Source organism: Cryptotermes secundus, unplaced genomic scaffold, assembly GCF_002891405.2.
Source record: "Cryptotermes secundus unplaced genomic scaffold, Csec_1.0 scaffold669, whole genome shotgun sequence".
In the NCBI taxonomy this organism is placed as follows: Eukaryota; Metazoa; Arthropoda; class Insecta; order Blattodea; family Kalotermitidae; genus Cryptotermes; species Cryptotermes secundus.
In genome coordinates this window covers 131,047-158,877 of record NW_019726235.1, presented here as the reverse complement: position 1 = coordinate 158,877, position 27,831 = coordinate 131,047, and the positions used below count along the sequence as shown (strand labels likewise).

At 39.8% G+C, this 27,831-nt stretch overlaps 2 protein-coding genes across 3 annotated transcripts in view; one reads left to right on the top strand and one right to left on the bottom strand.

Moving 5' to 3' along the window:
- Positions 1-22,471, bottom strand: part of LOC111864068 — a 34,004-nt gene extending 11,533 nt beyond the window's left edge. Inside the window, exons 1-4 of one of the 2 annotated variants that reach the window (XM_023851053.2) lie at positions 22,387-22,471; positions 6,579-7,751; positions 4,284-4,372; positions 1,742-2,057 (exon numbers count right to left, since the gene is read on the bottom strand). In XM_023851053.2, the coding sequence (XP_023706821.1) occupies positions 1,742-2,057; positions 4,284-4,372; positions 6,579-7,731 (1,558 nt within the window). In that variant the 5' untranslated portion in view covers positions 7,732-7,751; positions 22,387-22,471. Of the gene's footprint in view, positions 1-1,741; positions 2,058-4,283; positions 4,373-6,578; positions 7,752-9,154; positions 9,269-22,386 lie in introns of those variants that run through there. The other variant, XM_023851054.2, reaches the window with a different exon arrangement.
- On the top strand, positions 19,575-27,554 carry LOC111864069 (follicle cell protein 3C-1). The gene is made up of 4 exons (XM_023851055.2): positions 19,575-19,720; positions 22,484-22,709; positions 24,916-24,987; positions 27,278-27,554. The coding sequence occupies exons 1-4, from the start codon at positions 19,665-19,667 to the stop codon at positions 27,389-27,391; spliced, it is 468 nt and encodes a 155-aa protein (XP_023706823.1). The 5' UTR covers positions 19,575-19,664; the 3' UTR covers positions 27,392-27,554.
- The last annotated feature ends 277 nt before the right edge of the window (positions 27,555-27,831 follow it).

The following is a 27,831-nucleotide window of genomic DNA, read 5'->3' as shown; positions in this document are numbered from 1 at the left end:
ATTTTGTCACACCTACCACCCTACATGTGACAGTATGTAATCTCCACGTCCCACTTTTCTCTCATCATCACATACAATTCTTTGATTTCCATTCATGGCATGACTTGCGATTGTGATGTAAAGAGGTGCTGGTGATGATGACGCTGCTGATATGTTCACTTTTAGGAACCAGAATAGGCAGCAGATACGCCAGTTTTGAGATGCTACCTGACTTGGGGACTAGCAATCCTTCCTGAAATGTTCATGGTTTTCTCAGCCCTTCCAGGAAAACACAAGGCCACTCCCAATTCATTATTCACTAATCACACTACTGTCTGGCATCATACAATTTGGGCTGTTCAAATGTTGTTAAATCACACATAAATAAATATTTTAGGCACTATCTGAGATATTCCTGAAGAAACCAAGAAAAATGATGATAAATCTGTCAGAGCAGCCAGTCTTGTGGATAGCATGTCAGTTCTCCTGAACACTGGTGTCACAAAATCATGGAAAGTAAAATTATGAGAAGCAAACAAAACACCAGAAACAACACTATTCTGCCTACACAAATATTTTTAAGTGTAAAGAAAAAGAAGTAGTTTGCAGTTCACCAGCAGTCAGATGCCTCAGAGAGTACTTCATTTGAAACAATTACTTTTCAGATGGCCTGTCTACAACTCAGACACAATCTCCTAACACATTTGGTTTCTTCAATCCAAACCCTGACCCCCATTTCAATGAGCAATTGCAAACAAAAGTATGAATGCTGAAGTGAGGAAACATTTCCCTGTATGTCCCTATGCACAATGCCATCAAGCAATACAGGGCCACAGAAGCAACACATTCTAAACTTCAATATGGAATTATAAGCAGTTTCAACTTTATCTCCGGAGAAAGAATACCTATGGAAAGAAAGAAATAACTCAAGTGGACAGGAAATAGAGCGGACCTCACAGTTCATCTCTACATGCGGTAAAGAAAAAATTATTTGCCCTGCTGGAATTTGAACCACAGTCATTCAGGGAGGAGCCATAATTATCACATATGAGATTTGAGGTTCTAACAGCAGTGAATGCCAAGACCACAGCCTTCTGGGATGAGATGCTATGTAGTCTGGTAGTTGTTACCAACATTCTGGATAAACCTGGTGTCTCCAACTTCCATCCTGAAGACAGAGACAGCAAGCTCCTCAAGAATATGGTAGCCAGCTACCAAACTATGTGACATCACACCCCACAGGACTTAATGAACAGTCTTAGTGAACTATTCCAGTTAACACGATTTGGAATGTTACATGCAGAGTACAAAACAAATGCTATACACAGCACACTGTAGGTACCACAGGGAGTTCACATTTACACTGAGATCTCGTTACATAATTCTACTGGATGAATAAATTTAAAAACTTCTGCATTTCTCTCTATGGTATTTATATCTTCCCTCAATGAATGAACGTCATCAGCATAGAGCAGAAGCTCACATGTCCCATTTAATTTCAGTCCAACCTGGTTTACTTTGGCCTTACTAATGGCATATTCTAAGCAGAGATGGAAAATAATGGTGATGAGTTTTGAAGTTAATACTATCAAATACTGGAGTGGAACTCATGCTTACACAAACATGCCTATTTGCAGCATGAAACAATTACAACATGGTGAGCATGAAAGGCTCCTAATTTTATCCTTTAAAATATTATTCAATTCATGCATATAGGTAATGTTATTCCACAGAAATTTCAAGTACGAATAGCACTACTCACCACATGTCTCACATGCAAAGGGTTTTTCCCCTGTATGAATGCGCTGATGATTGTGTAATGTGGAGAGTTCTTTAAAGGCTCGATCACATTCCGTGCATACATGTGGCTTGTCATCACTGTGGTATAACAGATGCTTGTGGTAGGACTGCTGGAATGTAAAGGTTTTACCACAAGTGTCACAACTATATGGCGTCTCGCCAGTGTGAAGACGCTTATGTTTCTTGAGGAAGTACTTGGTGGTGAACAGCTTGGAACACACATCACACTCCCACTGCTTGCTTTCATGTGTCTTTAGGTGCTGTTGCAGATGCTGCTCCTGGAATGTCATTACATTTCACAGCACTGAAAAATTACTCCTTCTTCATCGACACAAACTGGAGCCAATGAATTATTCTGTTACATCAAGTCCAATGCATGAGCACACTGACAGGTAGAAAACTACTGTGTCTTATGTTGGGTTTGGGGTTAACTATGGCATGTGACAACATGTAGCCCAGTACAAATTCACCAACATTTTGGAGGAATGTACTGCCTCTACCTTCAGCGATGAACATATGACAAGCACACAATGAGCAGCAACTGCTGTTTGCTTCTTGATTGTTTAGCATATCTGCAGTCCAGAAGTTGCAGGCAGTAAATTTCTCTCAAAAATTCATCGGATTCTGTGAGATTACATGAGACCACATTCCAGAAGTTACTGTGTCTCACTGTTTGAATAAACTGCTGCTGTAAGTTTCATTACACATACACTTCTCATGGAGACTGAACAATTCATAAAACATACAAACATAGAAAACCGCATTAGTCCAAATCCAATAAAGTCGATACTCCTCAACTCAGTCACCTCCAGTCAGAAACTGCAGTAAAGAGGAAATATGTTACCTTAAGTTAAATTGTTACTGAGAAAACAGGTTCCACCATCTGTTGCTAAGACTGTAGAAGACTTTGGCACAGCAAAACAAATTGACATTAAACAAAATAAAAACCATTTAATCCCACCAATGCTAACAGCTAGTTCAATGCCCCACCCTCCCAACGATACCCTCAGAGGATTGAGGTTTCTGCATACTATGTAAATACACCACTGAATGACTTCAAATTTGTAACAACTTCTGGCACCAATTTAGCAGCTTACTTCACATTAAACAATTTATACAGAGTTGACCAGAGTTCCTTTGTCTTTTCGGTGGTTTATTTTACAATGCTGTCAGCATCTAGAGCACACAGAATCAGATGGTAGGATGGCTGATGCACTGGATAGGATTTGGATGCAGCAATCTTGGCCTAATCTTGGTACTATCCCAGCATTTGCCTGGAAAACCATGAATACCTCACTCAGGATAGCCAGTGTCCCAGCTGACTGAAACCAAGCACTCCCAAACACAAGATGAGACAAACCTATTGAGTATGCAAAGTAATAAATCAATTATACAAATTAGTGAGCAATTTCCACTAGCACAAAATCCAACGATGTCATAATTGCACTATTTAACATCAAGTTTCGCACCACTGCCATATGAACAATCTTTCTGAAACAAAACAGTTCTTCATACAAAATCTGAAACTATCTTAATGATCTAACTCCTAATGCCCAGCTTCAATTGCTTATTTAGTCCTTAATATGGAAGAAAAAATTAAATGTAGAGGTCATGAAGACATCTTGTAATTCCTAACTGTATAAACACTGATCTTACTTGAAGTTACATAACAAACCATACAAAATTTCAGGATCTCACTTTGAAATGTGTGACTACAACTCCCACTTCAGAAGTTCATACAACAGTCACACTAATCACAACAAATTAGACAGTAGGACAGCGGGGTGGCTTCCTGTGTCCTCACATTCATATGAAGGTTAAGACATGAAGTTGCTGTATAAGCATCATGATTGCAATATGAAATACACAAACATAGCAGGGTTTTCCTATCTAAAACTGTGTAAGCACTCACAAAGGCAAGTCTCCTAAGGAGTCTCTTTCCACTGGATTTTCCAACTAAAACAATTAAGTGCATTTATCACTCTCATGCATGCTACACACTCCTTCATTTACCTTTGCTACAATATGTGATAAAGAGTCAAAGATATGAAGCTTCTCAATATGCAATTTTCTCTATTCTTCTGTTACGTCCCTCCCCCTTAGGCCCAAATATTCTCCTCAGCACCATATTCTCAAATGGCCTTACTCATACAAATGGTTGCTTTTGAAACAGCTTCCTTAGCAAAATTCAATATTCACTTCCTGTTTTATAATTCCAATTTGATGTCTAGTCCTTTATAATCTCCTTCCATCAATTACCCCAACAATAAAAAATTACATGCATAAATCACAAATCTGTTACACAATTTCCCCCTGTCCCAGGTAAGTCTACCTACCACAAAATTTTTAAATTCTCATTTGTATGTGTTCTTCAGGATAAAATACTGTAGCCTCCAACCATACAAAGTAACGGACAAAATTATCTCCTTTATGAAGTAAGCACAGAACCACAGAAGCTGCTTTTGGGTAAGAAAGAAGTAGGCTGCTGGAAAGAACAGCGTTACCTTCTTAAAGGATTTGGAGCACATGTGGCAGCTGAACTTCCTCTCCTCTGAATGGCTGTCAAGATCCAGTCTCTTGACGAATAATTTTCCTACCATGGAAATAAATTACAAAGATTACACAGCACTCATTGCAATTGCATTATTCTTATCATTCATACATTATCAATGACGAACTATCCAAAGACCTTGTTACAACAGTTTTAAGCTTATATGTACCCATTAATACTGTCACAGGTTAGTGATTATACATGGAGTTTGGATTGATAATTGGATTTCTTGAATACTTATAAATTGTAACTACATATACAGTAGAACTTGGTTATAACGTCATCAAAGGGACCTAAAAATAGTGTCGTTATAAACGAATGTCGTTGTAACCGAAATGGGCACTTCCACAGTAGCCTTATGTTAGTCACGTAAAAATCTACCAAAAACCGAGTTAAAATGTTGCATTTTTTAGTGAAATACGTAGTTAAGTACAGACTAACGTAACATTTACGTGGAATTGCCCAAATGTGTAATATCAAAGACATATTACAGCGCTTTTCACTGACAATACACACAATATTTCACGAATCACTTTAACTTTCTCTTCAANAGGACAGTCACGTCAACAAGTAGAGAAAGTGAGGGTGGGCAGACACATCGAACTTTCCCACGATATCAGAGAAATTCAGGAATGAAAATGACGTTACATACGAGGTTGATGCATTTGTGCATGTCGTACTAAGCAAGGTATAAAAACAGTTGCTTTATGAGGAATTAGTTCGTACCATTGAATATTTGACGCAATAGACAAGGTGTCGCAGAAACCGATGTTGCTATAACCAAGTTTTACTGTAATTATATTGCTCTAGCTAATTCATGCACGTCACTTCTCACTACAGCACACATTATGTCTTCTCAGTTTATTTTCACTAGCTGTTGCTGGGCTGTGGCTCAGGTGGCATGACATACCCATCATGTTTCATGAAGATTGGTACAGGTGTTCAAGTAATATTAAAGTTATCACCTCAACAATTTCAGAGGTTACAGTGTGTGTATTACTGACAATATGGATTTATGATCCATGGCCATGAGGTGGCCTCAGTTGGCATGATGTATATACCAAGTTTCATGAAGATTATATAATATTAAGGTTATTACCTCAACAATTTCAAAGGCTGTAGTGTTGGAATTACTCATGGGAGGAGTTTATGAAGTACACCATTGATATGGTGGTATGATATACATACCAAGTTTCAGAAACACTGTTTCTGATATTCAAAATTTTCTGGGGAGGGGAACAGCAAGGTGATCCCATAAGCCTACTTATGTTTTTCAAAATACAATACAATACAATGCTAAAACAATAAGCTCCATCAATGCTAAAGGCTTTGATGCACACATAAAAACTGTACCCACTTTGGAATTGAACCCAGCAGATTCAGAATGAAGTTTAATGTTACAAAGTCTTTAACAATTCAGGCTTGTACAAATGATCCTCACACCTTCTTTAAAGAAATTAATATGAAAATTACTGTTGGAAGGCAGAGACCCCTTTACTTATACTCATGCCATAAAGTCCAATCAATGGCTAATGTTACACAGACCTTCAGAAACCTTGATGACAACTACAAGCACACAGCAAAAAATAATCCTCCAGTCCCAGGTACACTCTCACTCACTATGCATGCCTACACTTCACTGGCCAGGACATTCATCCATGAGGATAAAGGTAAAGCTGTCCCTAAGCCTAATTAAGTCCCATGCCATTAAGATGTATGGGGAGTGGAGGTATAGCTCTAAGCATTCTTAATCTCAATATGGATGGAAGTGAGTGACCAGCTTCATCCCCCAGCTGCCACTTTACGCCTGGTAAAACAGCCCTCAGAATCCTTTGGACAGGAGGATGGGTGGGCCCAGGATAGTGTGTGGGAACTGTGGAAAAGAGAAAGTCTATTGGCCCTGTTGAGAATCAAGCCTCAGTTCCTCAACTGACCAACCCACTGCCAAACACTGTGCCAATTGAACCAACCCAGCTCATCTGTATTCATGGCCTCCAGATACAAATCAATTACTTCAGACACACCTATACTGTTGTAAACCCAGTCACTGTACACATGCCACACTACAATTACAAACAGCAATAAATTATTTTGTCTTTATTTATACATCATAATAAAAACTGTTTAAAATGAAGGTCATCATTGGTTAGATGGACAGACAGACAGACAGACACAACCTCTCCATAATTTGTTACATATATTCAGAATCGTTTGTGGTATGTCTCTGGTACCCAGGCAGGTAACACACCTGGAGCAATGCCACTGCTGTGGGCAACTCTCAGATGTACCATTAAGCTCCCACGCATCTTGAAGGCCTTTGAACAGAGATGACATGAAAACTGTCGTCTCTCATCCAAGTGGTGACTTTGTTTAGATCCATTTGATGATTCCATTCTGTGACTTAGTGTTTCACTTCCACTTTCCATACAGTGAACTAGTTGATGATGTATTCCTAATATTGAGGCATCGTCAAACACGAAACCACAAATATCGCATCTTATGACTTCCTTAGGTTCTTTTTCCTCTGAGACAACTGGTGTTGATTTCTCTTGTGGTGGTGTAGAACTTGAAGCTGGACACTGGACTGAAGCGTTTTGATGGGTTGTTTTTGTTGCATTTCCAGAACTGCAGTGATATGGAAAATAAAGTGCCTTATTATCCAGTGGCGAAGAAATGTTTCCTATTATTGTCATTTGTGATGTGTCCATAGATTCTGCAACTGTCCTTGAAGATTTCTTTGTTGTCTGCACTGGAACAGATTCACTGTTGCTTTGAGTACATCCAAGTAAAGGAGCACTGCTACTCTGGCTACTAGCAGTGAATTTAGAGTCCAAATTATTAATGCTTAATTGTTTTTCTTGCGCCGCATTTATGTCTGGCTTTCCTGTCTGGAGTTTCCTTCTTGCTTCAGTAGTGTCAGTAAGATTTATAGAACTTTGTTTATCGCCAACATTTTCCAGTCTTTTCATATCTTCCATTCTTGTTTCCTTGCACCAACAGCCTGATGATGCTGGATGGTGTTTACCATGGGATATGCTAGTATGAAAGTTCAAAATTGGACATTCTTTCATATTATTTACCTCTGTATTGAAATCTGTTTTGGTACATACCAGAAGATCATCAGTCTGTGAGGGTGAGGATCTCTGCTGGTTTGGTGGTGCAGTGGGACTGCTGAAAGAAGACATGGGAAGGGGTACACTGCTACTACCTTCCTGATGCTGTTGCTGAACTGAATGACTAAACAGATGAATTGTGAATTTGTCAAGACCAAACAGAATATCGTGACACATAGGGCACACAACTTGACGAGTAGCAGCACTGATGAGCCCAAAACGTAATGAGTCAAGAGACTGAAACCCTGGCTGAGAGCACAGTGGACAAGTGAGAAGTGGTGAAGACATTCTGAGCAGCACAAGCGATTCTGAAACAAAGAAGAATAGAACTAGAAAAGGCTGACGGGGATGTACTCACAGGTGCTAGTGTTGGAATTAAAACCGAAGAAGAAAAGATACCAACTAGCAATAATGAATACATATACTTTGAAAAATGATTCCTCTGTTCTGAATACTCTAGGGCAACTGGTAAAAATGGTCATAAATTGGTACAGGTTTGCAAGCCAATTAACTATCTCCCCATCCCCCGCTCAGAAAAATTCCATTGGCTCCCAGAGATGTCGACTCACATTAACAAAATATGAAACACCACCTAAGCTGAAATAAGAGAAAGTCCAATTAAACTAAATTCAATCTACAATTTCATCCACAGCTGAATTCACATGCACATTGCAATACTCTCCTTAACACACATCAAATGTGTTAACTCAGGGGTTTTCAAAGTTTGTGATACCAGAAGCCCCTGCCCCAATCTACGCCATTCAGTATAAAGTGCAATTCCACACAATGTTACAGATCCCTATAGGGCGGTAGGGTACCAGCAGGAACCTAAATAGTTTTACAGCCTCTCTATATCTATAAAAAGCTATGAAATGCCCTGTACTGTCAAAAAGCTGCAGTTCCAAAAGCACAGATATTAAACCTCACTAACCTGCTGACTTACCAGAACTGTGCTTTGATACATCTATATTTAAACTACCATATTATTTCAAATATAAGACACTCATTTTACATATATTTCCCTGTTGAAAAATTGAAGAATGTGCACGTTTCTAATTTTTCCCCCCAAAATTCACATTCAAAAACATCTTAAATTTGGGGGCAACTTACATTCAAAGTAATATAGTAATTCCTGTGAAATCTGTGACCCTGTTACAATACACTGCAAACCTTGGGGGAATGCGACCCAGTTTGAGAAACCATGTGTTACCCAGTTTAGAGTAAAAGTTGCAGAGATGCAGACACAATTACACTGACTTAATTGGGCACATTAAGCCAAGCATAACAGAAACTGCAATGTATCTGGACATTTCATGGAAAAAAAAAACAATAGAGGTTTCACATAAAATCTAAAAATCTTTTCATGGGCAAAAATTTCCCCACTTTATTCAAAATTATATAAATAATAATTTTATCTTGTATATTCTTATGAAATATGTTTCAAAAGTTGTCATCATCTTTTATGAGAACTCTGCATGCCATTTACCTAGTTCACCAAGCCAGTGTTGCTGTATTAAACCTTAAATAGTTTCATCAATAAATTGATACACATTACTAAAGATAAAAGTAATAAATCCATATAAGATACTGCTCTCATTGCATTCAGACTACTCACACACATGCACATCAGTGTGTACTTGTTAATGAAGGTACAACACATGTTTCATGGTTTCATCTATGCAAATGGGTGTTTTGTAATAAGTACACTTACCATTAAAAGAGTTAAACAACTAACAGAATCTAACACTACACCTTCAATATTTTGACAACAGCATGGCAACAAGAGTCAATACAAATCATAAAAAATAATTAAAATTTCGTTAGTAGTGTGGTATAGGTAATAGGTTTTAAAATCTTATTTTGAAATCTTTTACTTGATAATATTACAAATTTCTTACAAACAAATGTAGTTAAAATACTGGTATGTCACTAATGTTGGTTATTACTTTGTCTTTGTCTTCCTTTCACTGGATGTGATGGAAATAAAACAACTAGGAAAGTATTTAAAAATAGAACAAGGGAAGTGGCCATCAGTTTGCATGTGTGAGGCTGCACTACAGACATATGAGAAACATTAACCCCACAGGGCTTCACTGAAATGATTAATGTGAATGAGGGAGAGACAGAACTGGGACATAATATGACCATAAACGCAGGTCCAATTTCTTTGATTCAGTTTAAACACAACAGGATGAACACAATAAAAAGTGGGAATGTTGTATCTAGTGTAATTCACAGTTTCATAAGTTTCCACGAAACATCAGGTTACATTTGGCCAATCGATTTTAAGTAAACCCTCAATAATCTGGTTTCAGTTAAAAAACTCCGTGGCATGTAGTCCGCAAGCAAACTATACCGACCGAGCGACCGCCGCTTGTCGGCGAAGGTTACAGTTAATCCGGATCAAAATATTTTGTGTTCACGATTGAGAACATACTTTAGAAGACACATGGCATTTAGAAGCAAAAGGGATTAGAGCAAGAGGACTATCAGACTGTGTTGAGGGCAGCTGGAGAGACTGAAACCATGCAAGGAAATATTCAAGGTTGGCTTCAACTGTTTGAAGGAGACCCTTGATTTCAAAGTCAAAGTCAAATTTACTTTGCGACTGACGTCCGCAAGCACAGTAAGTCTTGGTGTCGAGCCCCACCTGGGGCTCATGACCAGTTATTAATTATTACCGTTTGACAGTTACGGTTTTAATTTTGTGGGGCGCCCTCTCTGACGAGAGGACGGGTCTGTCTTTTGCATATGCTGCTGGCCCTTGCCAGCGCGGTCTTTCTCGGGTCTGAGTCCCTTGGTACTCGCGACCATATTTTACTGTCTCACATTTGAGAATTCCCTTTTCGTCGCCTCCTACGACTCGCAGGGTCACGGTGGAGGTATTCGACCCCGCCTCCACACGGGGTAGGTCGGGTCTACCTTGGTTACTCCTTATTATATAGCTTCCGCACCGACCACACAGAGAACAGCCTATATTGTTGTTAACCGCAACGTTACTTAGCAATATAGAAGACGCAGTAGTTCTGTTGTTGTCTTGCATGTATTCGGTCGCGAGGTATGTAACGGTCAGTTACCTAGCAACGCTCTGTCTAGCACGGTACATTATTATTATTATTATTATTATTTTTTCCTGGAAATACGTATCTAATTTTAGAAAACATAGGTCCGGTTCCATTCATCTAGAAGTTGATGGTACACACCTAGTCCAGCCCAAAGCTCTTGCTGATGCATTCGCTAAGAACTTTCAATCTGTTTACAGTAACCACTGCTCTAAGGTCATTCACCCTCTCTCGCAATCTTCTGAATTTTTATCCCTTGCCCCCATTTCTGATGCTGATGTCTACAAAGCCATCAAGAGCATAAAAACATCAAAATCTGTTGGGCTTGACGGTATTCCTGGTTTTATCATCAAAGGTTGTTCAGGCATTTTTATTCCTATACTTACGCATACATTTAAATTGAGCCTGACGCAGCAGTATTTTCCTGCTGCATGGAAAGAATCTGCTGTTGTACCAGTATTTAAAAGAGGCAATCATGCCGCTGTGAGCAACTACAGGCCTATTTCTATTCTCAGTAATTTCTGATTCAGGAGGAAATTAAAAGGAGACTGAACTTGGTTTAANCACACCTAGTCCAGCCCAAAGCTCTTGCTGATGCATTCGCTAAGAACTTTCAATCTGTTTACAGTAACCACTGCTCTAAGGTCATTCACCCTCTCTCGCAATCTTCTGAATTTTTATCCCTTGCCCCCATTTCTGATGCTGATGTCTACAAAGCCATCAAGAGCATAAAAACATCAAAATCTGTTGGGCTTGACGGTATTCCTGGTTTTATCATCAAAGGTTGTTCAGGCATTTTTATTCCTATACTTACGCATACATTTAAATTGAGCCTGACGCAGCAGTATTTTCCTGCTGCATGGAAAGAATCTGCTGTTGTACCAGTATTTAAAAGAGGCAATCATGCCGCTGTGAGCAACTACAGGCCTATTTCTATTCTCAGTAATTTCTGATTCAGGAGGAAATTAAAAGGAGACTGAACTTGGTTAAAGCTTGCTACCATTCAGTCCAGAATCTTTTATCTTCTAGCCTCCTGTCTTAAAACGTAAATTTAGAATATACAAAAATATAATTTTGCCTCTGGTTATGTATGAGCATAAAACTTGGTCTCTGACATTAAGAGAGGAACCTAGACTGAAGCTTTTCGAAAAGAGGGTGCTCACGAAAATATTTGGACCAAAGAGAGTTGAAGTGATGGGAGGGTGGAGAAAACTGCATAATGAGGAGCTTCATTTTCACTGTTTACATCCTGATAATTTGTGTTATTCTGGCCGTCAACACAGCAATAAAAATGATTCAATGGAATTGTTTTAATTGGTTTTATTTAATAAGTGCTACATATTTCGGTCCACATTTGGGACCATCGTCAGGCAGTTTCATTAAATACGTCTCGCGTTACTGAAATATTCTAGTATGGATCCGTATAAGCGATAATGAATACAATCATATAAGCGTCATAACTTGCACTCTTCGCCAAGTGTAATTAGATTAAACGAGTCAAGGAGGATGAGACGGCAGGGCATGTAGCACGAATGGGAGGATGAAGAATGAATATAAGATTTTGGTGGGAAAGCCATAAGGAAAGTGACTACTATGAAGACCAAGACATAGGTGAAAAGATAAAGTTGTCCCTGTACTTAACTAATTAAGCACTACGCCGTGAAGGTGTATGGGGAAATGGATGTATAGATCCATATTTTCTTGACCCCTGCCCTAGTTGGAAGTGAGTGATCAGCTTCACGCCCCGGTCCCTTTACCCTGGGGGAGAGGACTCCCAGTACTCATTGGATAGGAGGCTGGGTGGGCCCCAGAGCCGGTTTGAACGACGTGGAGAAGAGAAAATTCATGACCCTATCAGGACTCGAACTCATATTCCTTGGTCGTCCAGACCGTAGCCAGTCGCTATACCGGCTACGCTATCTCGGATCCTACCAAGACGTAGGTGGGTGGATAATATTAAAATGGATCTTAAAAAGATAGGATGGGGTGATATGGACTGGATTGATCTGGCTCGAGATAGGGACCAGTGGAGGGCATTTGCGAACACGGCAATGAACCTTCGGGTTCCATAGAATTTGGGGAAATTCTTAAGTAATGCACAACTGTCTGGTTCTCAAGAAGGGCTCAGTTCCATGGAGTTAGCTATTTAGCATTAAAATATAAAACCTACTCGATCTTCATATACGTAAATCAGCCATTACCTCAGACCGTACGCGTAGACTAAAATTAAACAAGTAGTACGGTTCTGCTGGTGGCCATTTAAGGGATATTTCAATGAAACCTTTTGGTACGTACAGGGCTGAAACATGCGGACACAAGACAAGCATCGTTTCATTTTCTCTTCTCCCTTCAAAGGACATAATCAGCCTGTCTATGCAGCGTACAGACGAGCATGAAGTAACTAGGTACTGAGAAAATATTTGTCAATAACAGGTGTGACAATTAAATTGCCGGACTAACATTTTGTGCGCAACGGGTGGCTTCATGATTCTGGATGACTGTGTGCCTAAGGACGCTGCCAGCAGCTCAGGCCACACAGCGTCGAACGATTGGAGGATAATAAATAATTAACTGGAAAGATGTCAACGGGAGAGGTCATGGCCTAATTTACGGTAATATCCCGACATTTGTCTGGAGGGACTGAGCAAAATAATGAAAGAAAAACTCGATCAGCACGTCCCAAATATGAGTTAATAGCGCCACCACTTAGGTAACTTGCTCGGTGAAATACAATTGTAATTGTGTCTGACAGACGGTGGAATTGAGCGCGTTTATGGTTACGGTAAGTAATCTATTCGCACAAAGTGTTGTTTGTCAAAAGAGCCTAGATCTTGTATGAAGTTCTGCAGAACCAACCCACACAGTCACTCATGGAGCTGAGCCCTTCATGAGAAGCCTCCAGTTGTGCAGCTACTCAAGAACTTCACAGCAATTCATGGAACCCAAAGGTTCACTACCGTGTTCACAAGAGCCATCCACTGGTCCCTATCCTGGCCAGATCTATCCAGTCCATACCATCCTCTTCTATCTCTCTAAGATCTATTTTAATATTGTCCACCCACATACGCCTTGCTCTTCCCAGTGGTCTCTTCCCATCTGGTTTTCCCACCAATATTCTACATGCATTCCTCTCCTCCCCATTCCTTCTACATGCCCTGTCCACCTCATTCTCCTTGACTTGATCATTCTAATTATACTTGGAGAAGAGTACAAGTTATGAAGCTCCTCATTATGCAGTTTTCTCCAACCTCCTGTCACTTCATCTCTCTTTGGTCCAAACACTCTCCTCAGCACCCTGTTCTCAAACACCTGCAGTTTGTGTTCCTCCCTTAATGTCAGAGACCAAGTTCCACACCCATACAGAACCACGGCAAAATTATAGTTTTGTATATTCTAATTTTTATGTTTTTGGACAGCAGACGAGAAGAGAAAAGGTTCAGGACTAAATGGTAGTGAGCATTACTGGAGTTCAATCTCCTCTTAATTTCCTCCTGAATCAGGTTTTGATCTGTTATACTCGTNGTATCTTCCCATCAGGAGATGTGCAAGTAAATTTATGGATGTTACGATGTGGGAACATTGTACTTTTGACAGTAAGATTTTTTGATGTGGCAAAGTTTACTGCTCTAACTTCATTATCATTATTAATTTCGTGTAAACCCTCATTCCAATTAGTTGGTTTGAAAATATCTTCCCTGCCTTCTTTGGCATTGAAATCTCCTAACATAATTTTCATATGGTACTTCGGGAATTTATCGAATATAAGTTCTAGTTCTTCGTAGAACCTTTCCTTTATATCTTCCATTGGGGCGTGAACATTCAGGATGATATCACTCTAACGACCTCTTAGTATTATGTATGACATCCTGTCACTAATGAACTCCACCCTCTTAATTGCTGATATACTCGTATGTGTATGTATCGATGTATTTCTTATGTACGAAAACCCTGTACATAATTCATGATTTTCATTTTCCTTTCCATAGAAAAATGTATATTCGTCTGCTGGTTCGGTGCCACCTCCGTCCCATTTGTCCGCCTGTACTCTCATTAAAACTAAGTTATATTTTGAGATTTCTTCCACCACTGCCCAGAGCGAAGCTGCCCTGTACATTAACATTCCAAGTACCAAATCTTATATCCATTTTCTATCGCCTAGCTCCTTAATCAACAGAATTCGTCCAGGTCCGAGGCTTTTTGAACATTTTCGTAACAAGATTATTTTTTAGGGTGAGGAGTTGTTAGCCTCAAGTCCAACCCCCAAGCTGGAGGACCACCCCTTCTCGGCTGTCTGCGACGGCTTGTTCAATATATTCGCAACTCCCTCCATACTTGAAGGGCGTCTCCACCATTCGCAACCTGAGGACGCGCCATGCCCTGGTGACAAGGGACCCACCTAACATGGCTGCAGAACTCAAGCTTGAGGGAAAAGCAGGGACTGGCGATGAGGCATTTGTCTTCCCGCGTGGCCCAGAGACAGGACGCGAAAGTCCCTAACGGAAAAGTTCATTGTCTCCGAGACCGACATTGCGTGAGAGCAAAATCTTAAACCCATACCAGTATGTTGTGTTTTCTTGATATCAAATGCATTATCTATTCATCACTAATTTGTTCCCCCCAAAAAGAAGAGCCAACCAAAAATTCCACCTTGAAATTTTAGAACTTTTATACAGTCTTCAGACGGGCAATATCTCTGGCCTGAGGAGTTGGTTTTTGTACTGGGGTCTACATTTATTTGTAGTTCGTGTTACGGCGCCGCCAGTAACTCGGGGCCTGTCCCAGCATTTACCTGAAGGGACTGGGGACAGATACAAGAAACCTCAGTCAGGACAGCCTGTGTCCCGGCAGGAATTCGTAACAGGCGCCTCGCGAGAGCATTCAAAAGCGTTATGGTTTGAGCAAGTTGCTCTGTGGAAGTCTGTACCGCGACAATGCAGTCTCCCATGCTGCATTTTCGGTACAGCGAATTTTGGCTGAAAACTGGAACATTCACTATACGCATCTGATTTGGTCCCGTGGGACTCTCTAGTCCCCCGGAACTAAGAATTCTCTTGACACGGTCTCATTTTGCATCATTTAGAACCATTCAGGTAGACGTGTGGACAGCACTAAAAGCGATTTCAGAAACTACTTCTAGTAGGGCTTCCATAGCCAGTTTCGTATGGAAGGAAATATGATTCATTTGCTTGATTTTAGAGTGTATTTCTTCTTTCTTCAGCTACTGTGTATTTTAATCTATTTTCTCATATGCGTGTCAAACGAATGATTTCAAGATACTTTGTAGTATACTTCCTTTTGTTCGGTCCGATTATTTAATTATCAGATTTCTTACGGCAGTTTATAGAAATCTTGGTACGAAGAAGCGTGGACAATTTTAACATCTCTAATTTGCACGGTGTCAGCACGTGACAACGTCGAGTCAGCCCAACGTCACGGGATTATGGCGTAACTTGAGCATAAATCAATATGCGTCGTTAGGACCAATTCCTACAAGTCAGCTAAAACAAAAGAAGCCGACATGCCATCTGCATGCGCCGAGAGTGTTTCAAGCGCTCAGATGTAGGTAAAGCGCGACCCGCGAGCATGGACGGCTCACTGCTAACTTTACTTTCTCACATATAAATTGTTTGAAACGCCAGTAAATACATATAATTCGAGATTTTTTAAGGGAAATCGAGTTCTTTTGGGGGGGGGGTACCGGCAAACGGATTAAGTTATTATTTTTATTTACTTTCTTCTAAACTGTGAAGAGAAAGTCCGAGTTGGGCCCAATGCAGGTTTTGTTTGAATGCTTCTCATTACATTATCAGAGCGGGAATAGAAATTTAAGCTGTAGTGTCTAAAGTACAGGTAAAATTTAAAGTTATCCCAGTGCTTAATTAATCAAGCACCATGCCATGAAGACGTGTTGGGGAGAGGAGGTATAACTCCACCGTTCTTGACCTCGGCACTAGTCGGAGATGAGCGGTCAGCATCATACCCCTGCCGCTTTACCTCCGGGGAAGAACGTCCCCCACTACTGTGTAAGAGATCCACAAATGCCATTCTGAATGACGTCAGTAAATACAGAAGACAGAAAGCATAATGCAGATTAAAGTGCCGTTTGGTTATTAGGGTAGGAGTTCTCAAATTCTGCCATGTCCTGTCCACTCTTCACCGGGCAATGAAAGTCGCGCCAATGGTAACTGGATCGGGCGCGACTAGGACGAGGGCACACCAAGGAAACTGGTAACCGTAACGCAACCGCAATTTCCGAGAAATGCCGCCGATTTATACCAGGCAACTGGTTTCCAGATTAGCAGGCGCACACTGAGGAAACTTATGTTTGAGTAGTTGCTCACATCGTCTTAAGTGGGTATGTTCGTCCGATGTAATGCATGATTGCATTTTTTTTTTTTTAATTTCGTACGCTCACCAGCAATGGAAGATATTAATACTGATCCTGTCATAATATGGCGGTAGTTGAGACCGGTTGAGACGGCGTGAGAAGAGAGGATGACGACCATAAGGAAAATATTGGGGCATTAATTAATTTGTTTTAATTAGGGTCAATTTATTTTAATCAGGAAATATCGTGTTCACGCGCGATACAAAATTTTGACATACAGTTCAAAAATTTCAGCAGCATAGAAGACACCTGATGATGGCCGTATATAGTCGAACAATGTAATGTGGAAGAAGGTGACTATATAACAAGTTGCATTTAAGACGAAAATATATGTGAAATAAATGATATATTAATGCAACAGGATGCTTAAATATAATATTAGGAAAAGAAAAACTGGGTGCATCCGTTCCTCTGTGACAGTTTAAACTGAGTTCCTTATATTGTTTCGAAAGAACTTGGATCCTGATTCTTTCGTCTCATGAGAAATTCTTTCCCAAGCCAAATCTATTTTGTCTTGCTTAGAATAATCTGGATGGCGTTTGTCCTAGGTACCAGACTCTTGCTCAATTAACTGCACAAAAACAAAATTAGCAGCTTCGTCATCCTTTAATGCCACCATAATAATCAAATGACTCACTGCAATTGTGTGAAGACTGGCATGCTCCGTTGCCTGGAATTTGAGTTTCTCAATCTCTCCGCGAGTTGCGTTGCTGTTTCCTCAATTTGCGCTGCTCCATTCACTAACACGTATTCAACTCAGGCTGATAATAATTCTCGGAAATCGCGGTTGCCAGATTCCTTGGTGTTCCCTCGTCCTAATTCTATGAAGAAGTTGAGGAAACTTGCAGATATTGTGTTACAAAAACCCATTCTTTTATTGCTAGTGGGGTGGGACTAAGTCCCTTGTACTGCGGCCACTTCTGGCCTATTGTACCAGCCCCAGATGATAGGTAACGGTGATTGTGGAGCAATTGGTGGAATGAAGATTGGCAAGGGAAACCGAAGTACTCGGAGAAAACCTGCCCCAGCACCACTTTGTCCACCACAAATCCCACTTGACCAGATCAGGGATAGAACCCGGGCCGCCGCGGTGGGAAGCCAGCGACTAACCGCTTGAGCTATGGCGCGGCCAAAACCCATCTCAGTCGGAATTTGAACAGAATGAATCTATGGACCTATTTGATGCTACTGTACAGAAGTCTTCAACCGGTATTGCGGGCATGCGTGTTTCCAGTACTGAAGTATACGAATGTATTCTCTGGGAGGGACTTAGTGAAATCACTGATGGCAGCGGTGAAAGCCAATGATGGACAATTATTTTCAACGTAAGAATATTAACACCTACTCTAGACACGGATAGCGACAGGCTATTAGAGGTTCAACGGCCGGGTTTCGATTTCCAGCAGGGGAAACATTTTCGTATACAATGGGTACCAAGGGCTCCTAACCGGCGGGTGAAGCAGCCACTTACCTCCCCCTAGGCCGCGCCTAGAGAGAGAGAGTGAGAGTGAGTGTGTGCGAGGAAACCTACGGTCCAACATGAGGTTAAAGTCTCTGGAACAAACCTGAATGGATCCGGATTGATGCGGCGTCTGCGCATACAAAGAAAATTATTTCCGGAGATAAGAACGATCAGAACCGCGACGGCCCAGAGCTGTCGGACGTTCTGTATGTGCATGACCACTGTATCTGGGAGCTGTGTCTTGCACCCACAAGCAGTGGAGACTCCGCACCATGGCAATGCTTCACTGGTATTTTTTGAAACGTCGATTCAACTGCAATGGTTATTCGCGACGCTGATCAAATTATGTAAATGAGAGCAATACTTCACTATCCTAAACTAAAAGGAAACAGTGTCATTTTCTTCATACCAGATGTTCATAAGGGCCAGGCCACCATTTCGTGATCGCCAAAAGCGACAAAAGATCGATTGCTGAAAAAGGGAAAGTTCCGTATGAGGAGAATCTTGACCTTCACAAAAAAATCACTGTATCTTATAGCATGTGGCATCTGTTGACAATTTATCTGAACTGTGTACATGGTTTAAAGACATTTTGAGGGAAATTCTCTTTCTATAGCTGAAGTTTTTGTTTACCCATGAATTTTTAAAGCTCTGACTTGATGCTTCAGGGTTAAGTCATTAATGTACCATCTTGTTTCGATTGCTCGGGCACAAACGTAAAAGAATGCTGACACGAAAAAGGGCCAGATGTTACTACGGGACTATAATTAAGCAGATTATAAAAAAAAAATCTGTTCACTCATCCGGCGAATTGTCACAAAAAAGTGGTTGATATTATCCTGCCAGACGTCGGTAGCTATGAAGGAATTCCACTTGGTTTAAAAAAGATGCAGCCCATTCCTTACACCCTTTAATAACAAGGAAATCACTTATTCTACTTAGTCTCCCATTATACAAAGTGGAGTGTTGAAATTGTTAACTGTTACGTAATTTTCTTCATTTATTGAGATGGTTTACGTTGCAAAATGCATTGCGCAGTTACATAGCGTCTTCTCATATTCTTAACTTCTGGATTGTTGATCTTAAGAAATTAGGGTCATATTTTGCGTAAAGTGTAACGATCAGCACAACAAAAAAATAGTCTCTCAGCAAAAATAGTTTATACCGGTGCGAGAGTGGGAGCAGAACATGAAGCAGCAATTTAAATAGCACAGATATTTGAAACACAAATTGTGTTGAATTTGCAGTAAGTGGCTGTGCAATTCCTCGGCTGTCTGTACAGTTCACACTTCACCGGGAGAGCCGCAAGATGAGGGCTTTCAGAGGCGCTGTCATGTTGATTGCTGCTGGGTGTATAAGTCAGAGGTAATTTTACAAGTTTGAAACATTCCGAAGACCGCTTTATCGCTCATTAAGGCAGGAAAAAATCATATCAGGATAGATAATAGATCTTCTGAAAACGTGGCAAAGTTAAAGTATTTAGTGAAGACACTAACAAATCGAAATTGCATTCAAGAAGAAAATAAGGGCAGATTACATTTGGGGACTGCTTGCTGTCATTAATTTCAGAATACTTTTTCTTGCTGTCTAGAAATGTTAAGATTAAAATATAAAAACTACAGTCATGCCAGTAATTTTGTACGCGTGTGAAGTGTGGTCCGCCATTGTAAGGGAAGAATACAGATTGGGAGAGCTTGGAGACAGGATGCTGAGAATATCTGAACCCAAGAGGGAGGAAGAAACAGTAACAGGAGCCTGGAGAAAATTGCCTAATTGGGGGATTCTTAATTTGTACCCCTTGCCACATATTAGGATGCTAAAATCAAGGAGGTTGAGATAGGCATGGTACGTGGCACGGTGGGACAATTGAGGAATACACGTATTTCAGGCGAGAAGCCTGAAGATACGAAGATTCAGATATAGCGCAAAGGCTAATATTAAAAATACACTTTAAAGAAATACGAGATGATGACGTAGAGTGGATTAGGACCAGCGGTGGGATCTTGTGAATCCAATAATGAACCTTTGGGCTTCATAAAATGCCGGGAATTTCTTGACTAGCTGAGCAACTATTAGCTTCTCTCGAAAAACTCAGCTCCATACAGTTAGTTTTTCTTATCACTTCGATATTTCAGAATTCTCGGAAAGAAAGTCAGGTTCCTTACGTCACATGAAGTTGCCTTTTTAATCTGTTTTCTGTTCGTCGCTGATGGCCATGGCGACATGTGCTTCCTTGTCAACATTTCGTGTGAATGCAGTAAACGCTTCTCAACACGGGAGATTTTGAGGGCCTTCAAGATCCGTGCTGTGGTTTCATGGGTTATGACATCGCGAGGTCTGGTACGTGGGGGTACCAATATTTCGAAGGAATATACTGCATCCGTTTTCAGCCTACATGATATTTCTACCCCGATGACGGAGACAATAATTCCTCTGAAACAATGGGAATAACTCAAACTAAAAGCTATCCTTGTTACAGGCAGTGGAGGCTCATAGGTTTGTGAGACGTCGAGGCTCCCACATTTTCTAGAAAATCGGCTCAAAAATGGCGGCGAGTTTACCAGACTCACGCGCCGGCCGCTCGGCCGCCCTTTACACCCGGAAAGATTCCTTGTACTCATTTCTGTCAAAGGCTGAGTTGACTCCAGGGTCATACTGAGGCTAGAAGGATTAGGTCGTCAACTGAAAATTCCAATGACCTCATCGGGAATGGAACCAACGGCCTTTCGGCTTGTAGCATAGTGTCTCAACCAACTACGCTACCGCATGCCGTGCCATAACCACAATGTGCACTCTCCCTGACTCCTCAGTGACACCAATTCCCCAGTCTGTATGCACTATGCAATAATGAACATTAATTCAACTTTCACTGTAATCATACAGTGTTGACTGAAGAAGAGGCAATTTCGTAAATTACGCACACTATCTCTATTGTTTAATTATTTCCAACAGCGCGAGATTTACGGAAAGAAATTCTGTTCTTACAAGTTTTCGCTATTATTTACCGTTCACCAGGCAACTCACAGCCGAGCAAAATGGTGTAGCGTTGATGTTCTAAAGGTGTTCGGTTCGAATCTCGGCCGGGCTGCCAGCTATCCAGAGTGAGGTTTCCCGTGGATATCCTCAGTCCCTCCAGACAAATTCCAGTATAGTAATTCGAATATGCAACTACAGCTTCCTTCCAAATCCTTTTCAATTAATCATCTTCCATCTACCATCCTACCATCTGTTGCTATATACTGTATGTGGCTTGGATATCGAAAGTGTCGCTAAGTAACCCAGGACAACCAACCCCTCCCCTTCACACAAAACACTGCATCTCCCACTCATTTAATTCGTGGACCATTTTGCTAAGAGTAATATTTTTGTTCTTCACCCTTTTAAGCGTTCCTTACAAAGCAGAAACAAACATAAATCCTTTATGATGCTTGCCTGTTCCTGTGATGTAGCATAAGGGACCCTACCAAAATGAACAGATTTCCATAAGACTGTACATGGAATACTTTCACTGAAAGATGATCACAATTCTGATTTTCTTCCATACTTAACCATAATAACGTCCAGCTTACATAAATGAGTTTTCCAAACACCCCATAACTGTTTCAGACATTCTGCTGAAAATCAACGAGATTTCCACCAAACGTTGTTGAGAAATACTGGTCATCATTCATACAAAGCCATAATACAGCCTAGATTACATGTTTCCACAAATGTACTTTCCCATATATCCCATAAACCCTTCAATACTTTTTGCTGAAATTTGATAACAGGTTATTTTCACTAATTTGCATTTTGTTAAATCCTTCTTTAAGAGAATTTAAATTTTGGTCTCTGTAATGTACCTAATGTAACCAGAAGACAGAATACTTAATACTCACTGCTTTGAAAACTTTAAATTCTACATCTTAAATTTATATAACCATTTCATAGCCCAAACATATCCTTTTTCTTGACATTATTCTAACCTCACAACATTACACTTACAATGTAGGTGCATAAAGAAAACACAAGGTTCTAAAATATTTTCTTACAGTCCAAATGTGGTGCTATGAGCTGGTCTGCAAGTGATGCTAGGCTGGCGTTTACCCACCGCTGGTATAAACCATATATTATTGCTCTTCATTTCAGTTTAAGTGATGAAACTTCCAATGCACTGGACTTCAGCTCAATTGGGAATAATTTGCCACTTGCTGAATCATTCCCTTGTGTGTGTGGGGTGTTCCTCAGTGGCCAGTTTGTCAAGGGACGCAAGGATCAACCAAAAGGCAATGCTGCACTTCTCCATGAGCATCCAGACCATTTCGCCTGTAACCCATCTGGTAACAAGCAGTGCATTAATAAGTGCTTGGAACTTGTGAGTATAATTCACACATGCATGCACACACATATGGAAATCATACAATCCTCATTACACAAATACTAGCTGAACATTCGGCATACACATTACAGGAGCTGCTCTGAACTTACATACTCTATGCTATATAATAAACACTTTAAAGTTAAAATATTTGAAGAACAGAATAGCTTCAGGAAAGAAGCTTATACAGAATGTTCCAGGAGGGAAGGTCATTGTACCAGTCATTCTAAGCAAAAAGGGTGTATGTATATGTGTCCTGTTCTGAACAGTTTCCGAGATGGAGCTGTTTCACTGTACAGTTCTAAAATTGTTAGTAAGAGATATTACATACTGCGTCTAATACCAATATTTATTATAAACATTTATATAATTTTTACTGTCAATGCAACAATACTTTATTATTTATTTATTTATATAGCACACACTACATGTTTCAACTTTAAATGGGTCATCTTCAGGTGCTGCCAAGTTTCTCACATACTATTACTGAACTGAAATGCTAACATTCTCATTTTTCTAAATGGTTCATGCAAATTAGTTTCTATTCGATTCACAAACTAGACAAAACTTAAGACTAGACTTTGGTTAAAATTAACAGTAAAATACAATAAAATAAGAATAAAAATCAACATAAAAATCATTCATGTGATACAGTTTCATACATAACAATAGGTTAAACCTAATTTAATAATTAGGTGACCCTAAAGCCACAATTTGATATTTAAAATGATTTAAAGAAATGATCTTTCAGAGTGTTATAAGCTGAGAGTAGCTCTGTGTTTGTTACTGCAGTAGACCACACATAAGCTTCCTCAAATTTCTTCTACTGTTAGCTGCATTGGTTCGCCATATTAGTATCGTAATTTTACCATTCTCCTAAAGAACAGATCACTCTTCTTTCGTGTTGTCAGGAGGCAATGGTTAATTTGTGCTGTTTACATTATATGGTTCCTTGTGCTGCATGGTTCACACTACAGCAAGCTATTTAATTTTGTTTCATTAAATGAAATAGCTTACCGTAGTATAACCCATGCAGTGCAAGGAACCACATAATGTAAACAGCACCTGAAGATGACCCATTTGAGGTCGAGACATGTAGTTGTGCCATATAAATAAACAAATAAGTAATAAAATATTGTTGCGTTGATGGTAAAAATTATATATGTTCATTGCATATATGCAACAGGACGCAATCCTTAAAAATAAAAACAATATTTATTGTTTAACTGACAAAGTTGATACAGTTTACCTAGTATAATACATTTCTGAAAATTCCACCATCAATATCAATGCACTTTGTAGCTTGTGTGAGGGCATGGTGTGTTCCTCGTCTGAGTGCATCTTGATGTACATCTGAACTCCTGCACAGCAAAATAGCTCTCTCTTGACCTTTCCTCCAGGGACACTCTGTATAGTGACATATTTTAGCCTATTCAACTTTCTTATGGAAAGAAAATGGGCTTATGAATGCACTATGTTGTTTGTGGATATCTGTATGTGTCCCGTTCATGTTTCCAAGTAGCTGAACGAGTTACACAAAATTTGGTATGAATGTTATGCCATCCATCACACTCTTCCATTATGTGTAACAGGTACCAACAACATGGCAGACCTGTGAGGTGGGAGTAACACTAGTCCCATACAATTTAGGGTAATGAAATTGTGCACAGTAATAGATCTTCAATAAACATGCAGCTTATTTGCGGGTCTTCTTTTTTCCTTTTTGAATATAAACAAACAATTTTGTGCTCATACAAAAATTTTTCCAGCCTTTGCTTTGATGGCAATGCCCAATGAACCACTGGAGTTTGGCCTGTAACATTTGATAATGAATATTCTGTAAACATACCTATACATTCCAAATGAAATATTGTTAAGTCAAAAAATATGGCAGCAGTGCAAAACTTTCAGGTTATGTCCAACAAATGTAACGCAGGCAGATTCTGTACATAAGTTAAAGGGTCTCTAAATAACGAAATAAAAATGACAATGGATCTGTAAAACTAGAAATCTGTACTATAGGAATCAAGGAGGTGCCTTATTAAATTTCAGTAGTTTTTCCTCATGCCTAAAAATAGCATGAATTCCCCTTCTCAGCAATTTCCTGTTTAACACTGTTACTGGTCCGATGTCTTGATGCATAATTCAGAAATATTTATGTAAGAAAGGTACGAACACAAGGATATTACTCTGTTATTTTCAGATTGTGAAACATCTACCAAACAGCGGAACAATTCTATGTGGTGCTATTGACAGAGACTGCCACAGAGAAAGAGTAAGTATAAAGCCTCATGATTTTTAAACAGCACATATCCAAAGAATGTTGAACACACTGGGCAGACAACGCAGTTTCATTTCTATAATAATAAAGCAATCAAACAACATCCCTTTCACTTTTAAGCGCTGAACACTATCTGTGTTTCCTAGCATCATGAAGCTTTCTCACACACACATGTTAAAAACACAGAGTAGAAGGATGAACCAAGGATGTAGAAGGTATTTGCTGTGGGATTTCCCCAGCATTTATCTTGAGGGACAATGTAAAAGCACACACACATTTCCTTCATGATAGCGAGGTTCTGGGCCAAGAATCAAATTCTATATTTCCTAGGCATGAGTACCAACCACTTGAGTGAACATTTGACAGAGAACAGTATGGTTGCATGAAAGAGCATACTGTGTTTTATGGGCAGAAATATTCCAGCACAAAAGAGTACTCTAACATTAGTATATTCCTTCAATGAATTAAAAAAAGAACACATGCACGCATGCATGCGCGAACTCACACACACAAACTGAGAAATGAGTGTCCGGTTGATACAAAATTTCAAAGGTAAAAACTATATATATTTGGATGAACAGGTGACACTGTGCATTAGAAGGTTACAATGATCTGAAGAGATGATGGAGACATGAAATGCATATTGAATTTTGGTGTGGAAACCTCTTGAAAGCAACCACTCAGAATACTAGAAACAGATATGAGAATAACATTTAGATGGATATTAACAAAAAACAAACTATGTGGTTTTAGTCTGCAAGTGAACTATACCAACCAAGCGACCACCGCTTGTCAGCGAAGTTAGTGCCAACTTTATCAGATAGAGGGTGTCGCATGGTCAGCACAATGAATACCCAAGACCGTTAATTGCGGTTTTCTAGACCGGAGCCACTATCTCCGTGAAACAGCTCCTCAATTATCCTCATGAGGCTGAGTGGACCCAATACTTTTCAGAAAATCTGGTAGTGCCGGGAATCGAACCTGGACTTCTGGATCTGTAGCCAGGAACTCTGACCATTAAACCAGGGAGGTGGTCATTGAGGTGGGTCTTAGGGAAATTATGTGGGGATAGATGGTTGATGGAACTGGTTCAGGATCCTGTATTGGAGGTGTTAGAATTTTCGATTATATCAATGGAGTTAATTAATGTATAGGTCTACAACATGGCATTCCAAATTCTCACAATCATATGAATACATGGTAACATGACTTCTTTCCCCACTGAGAGTGAAAGGATTATGGGAAATGTAATCTATATATGTGAAAGACTGTTTTTTTTTTTCATAAGGGCTCCATTCTTATATATCCAATGCAGTACTGACAAGAGTGGATAATGAATTAGAACAGTGAAACAGTGTAGCAGTTTCGACACAATTTTGACACAATCTCAATTGAATATCTGTAAAAACACCTCAAAATGGCAGTTTGAGGCCGAAACATGTAGTGTTAGAGAGGGTATTGAAGTGTAAAATAAAAAGTGCTGCAATTTGGATGAATTATAGACGAATGGACGCTAATGTGAACAATTGCAACAGGATGCTGAAATACAGAATCTATTTGCATCATATAAGGCCTGTCATATTCAGAGTCAGAGTTACTTTACAACTGTCGGTTTACTGCCAACCAGTTCATCTTGGCAACAAGCCCCTTGGGACTCATGACCAGTAATTTTATTTTCCAAGTGAACACTTACAGTTATAGTCCTTACGTAACATCCTATCTGACAACAGGATGGGTCTTTTGTTTACAACTGCTGCTGGTCCTTGCCTGTGCAATCATTTTCAGGTCCAAGTCCCACCAGACTCATGACCACATTTTACTGTCTCAGATTGGAGACTCCCACAACTTGGAGGTCCAGGTCCCTGTATTTATGCCCCCAGGAAAAGGGTGGCCCATTTATACCCCCAGGCACTGGGTTCGCTTTTTGTTGCCTCCTACAACTCGCAGGACAACAGTGGAGGTATCTGACTCTGCCTCCACATGGGATTATAAGGCTTGAAATTCATCTAAGCAATATTAACAATTAATTTCTTTACCTCATATAAAACACTCTGTGTCTCCATTACAAACATTGGTCACTTAACGCTGTTTATGGAAATGATCACTGTTTATTCTGAGAATCCTATGAAACACACAAATGCACTGTGAAGACAAAACACATATTTTGTGAATGTTAAAGCAGATTACACAAGCAGCAACTGCTCTACTTTACAGGAGTAACTGGATTATATTCAATGAAAAACACTGACAGTGTTTAACAACATTTTTAATGTATCTTTTCCAGGCCTATCTGTTCATCAAGAACTGCAATGACACGTGGATCAACACAAATCTGTCTGCAGGACGGGAATACTGCTGCAAGGATGGCATGCCATACAAATGTCCAATTTTGTCCTAATCTTTAGCAATTTGGTGACTAACACTTCTGGTATGGAATTATGTAATGTCACATTTTACTTATGACGTAATGATACTTCATGCAAATATAAAAATAAACTAAGGCCACTTGTAGAAATTAAATGTTCAACACCACTACCATAAAACCTCATTAATGGATTCAATCTTGGGCTACTGTTTTCATAAAACTTATAGTTCACCCTTCCTCTTTGATCTTGTTAAGTAAACAATCTCTCAACAGGATTTACGGAAGGTGAATAAAAAAAAATGAAATGAAATATGAGACCCCCCACCAAAACTGTATATATATTTCTCGGTTCTCCCATCCAAGGTACAATGTTATGCCCAATGCACAATAAAATTCTGGAATTTGTGACACTAATGAAACTGCATAAAAGGATATCAGTCACAAGAGAAGATACATCCCAGTAATCTTCACAG

Bases quoted from the DNA above. Each gene is read 5' to 3' on its own strand.
- LOC111864069 (XM_023851055.2), top strand. From the start codon at position 19,665: ATGAGGGCTTTCAGAGGCGCTGTCATGTTGATTGCTGCTGGGTGTATA. The intron at 19,721-22,483 runs GTAATTTTACAA...TCTTCATTTCAG, and splicing joins GCTGGGTGTATAAGTCAGAG to TTTAAGTGATGAAACTTCCA. The intron at 24,988-27,277 runs GTAAGTATAAAG...TATCTTTTCCAG, and splicing joins GAGACTGCCACAGAGAAAGA to GCCTATCTGTTCATCAAGAA.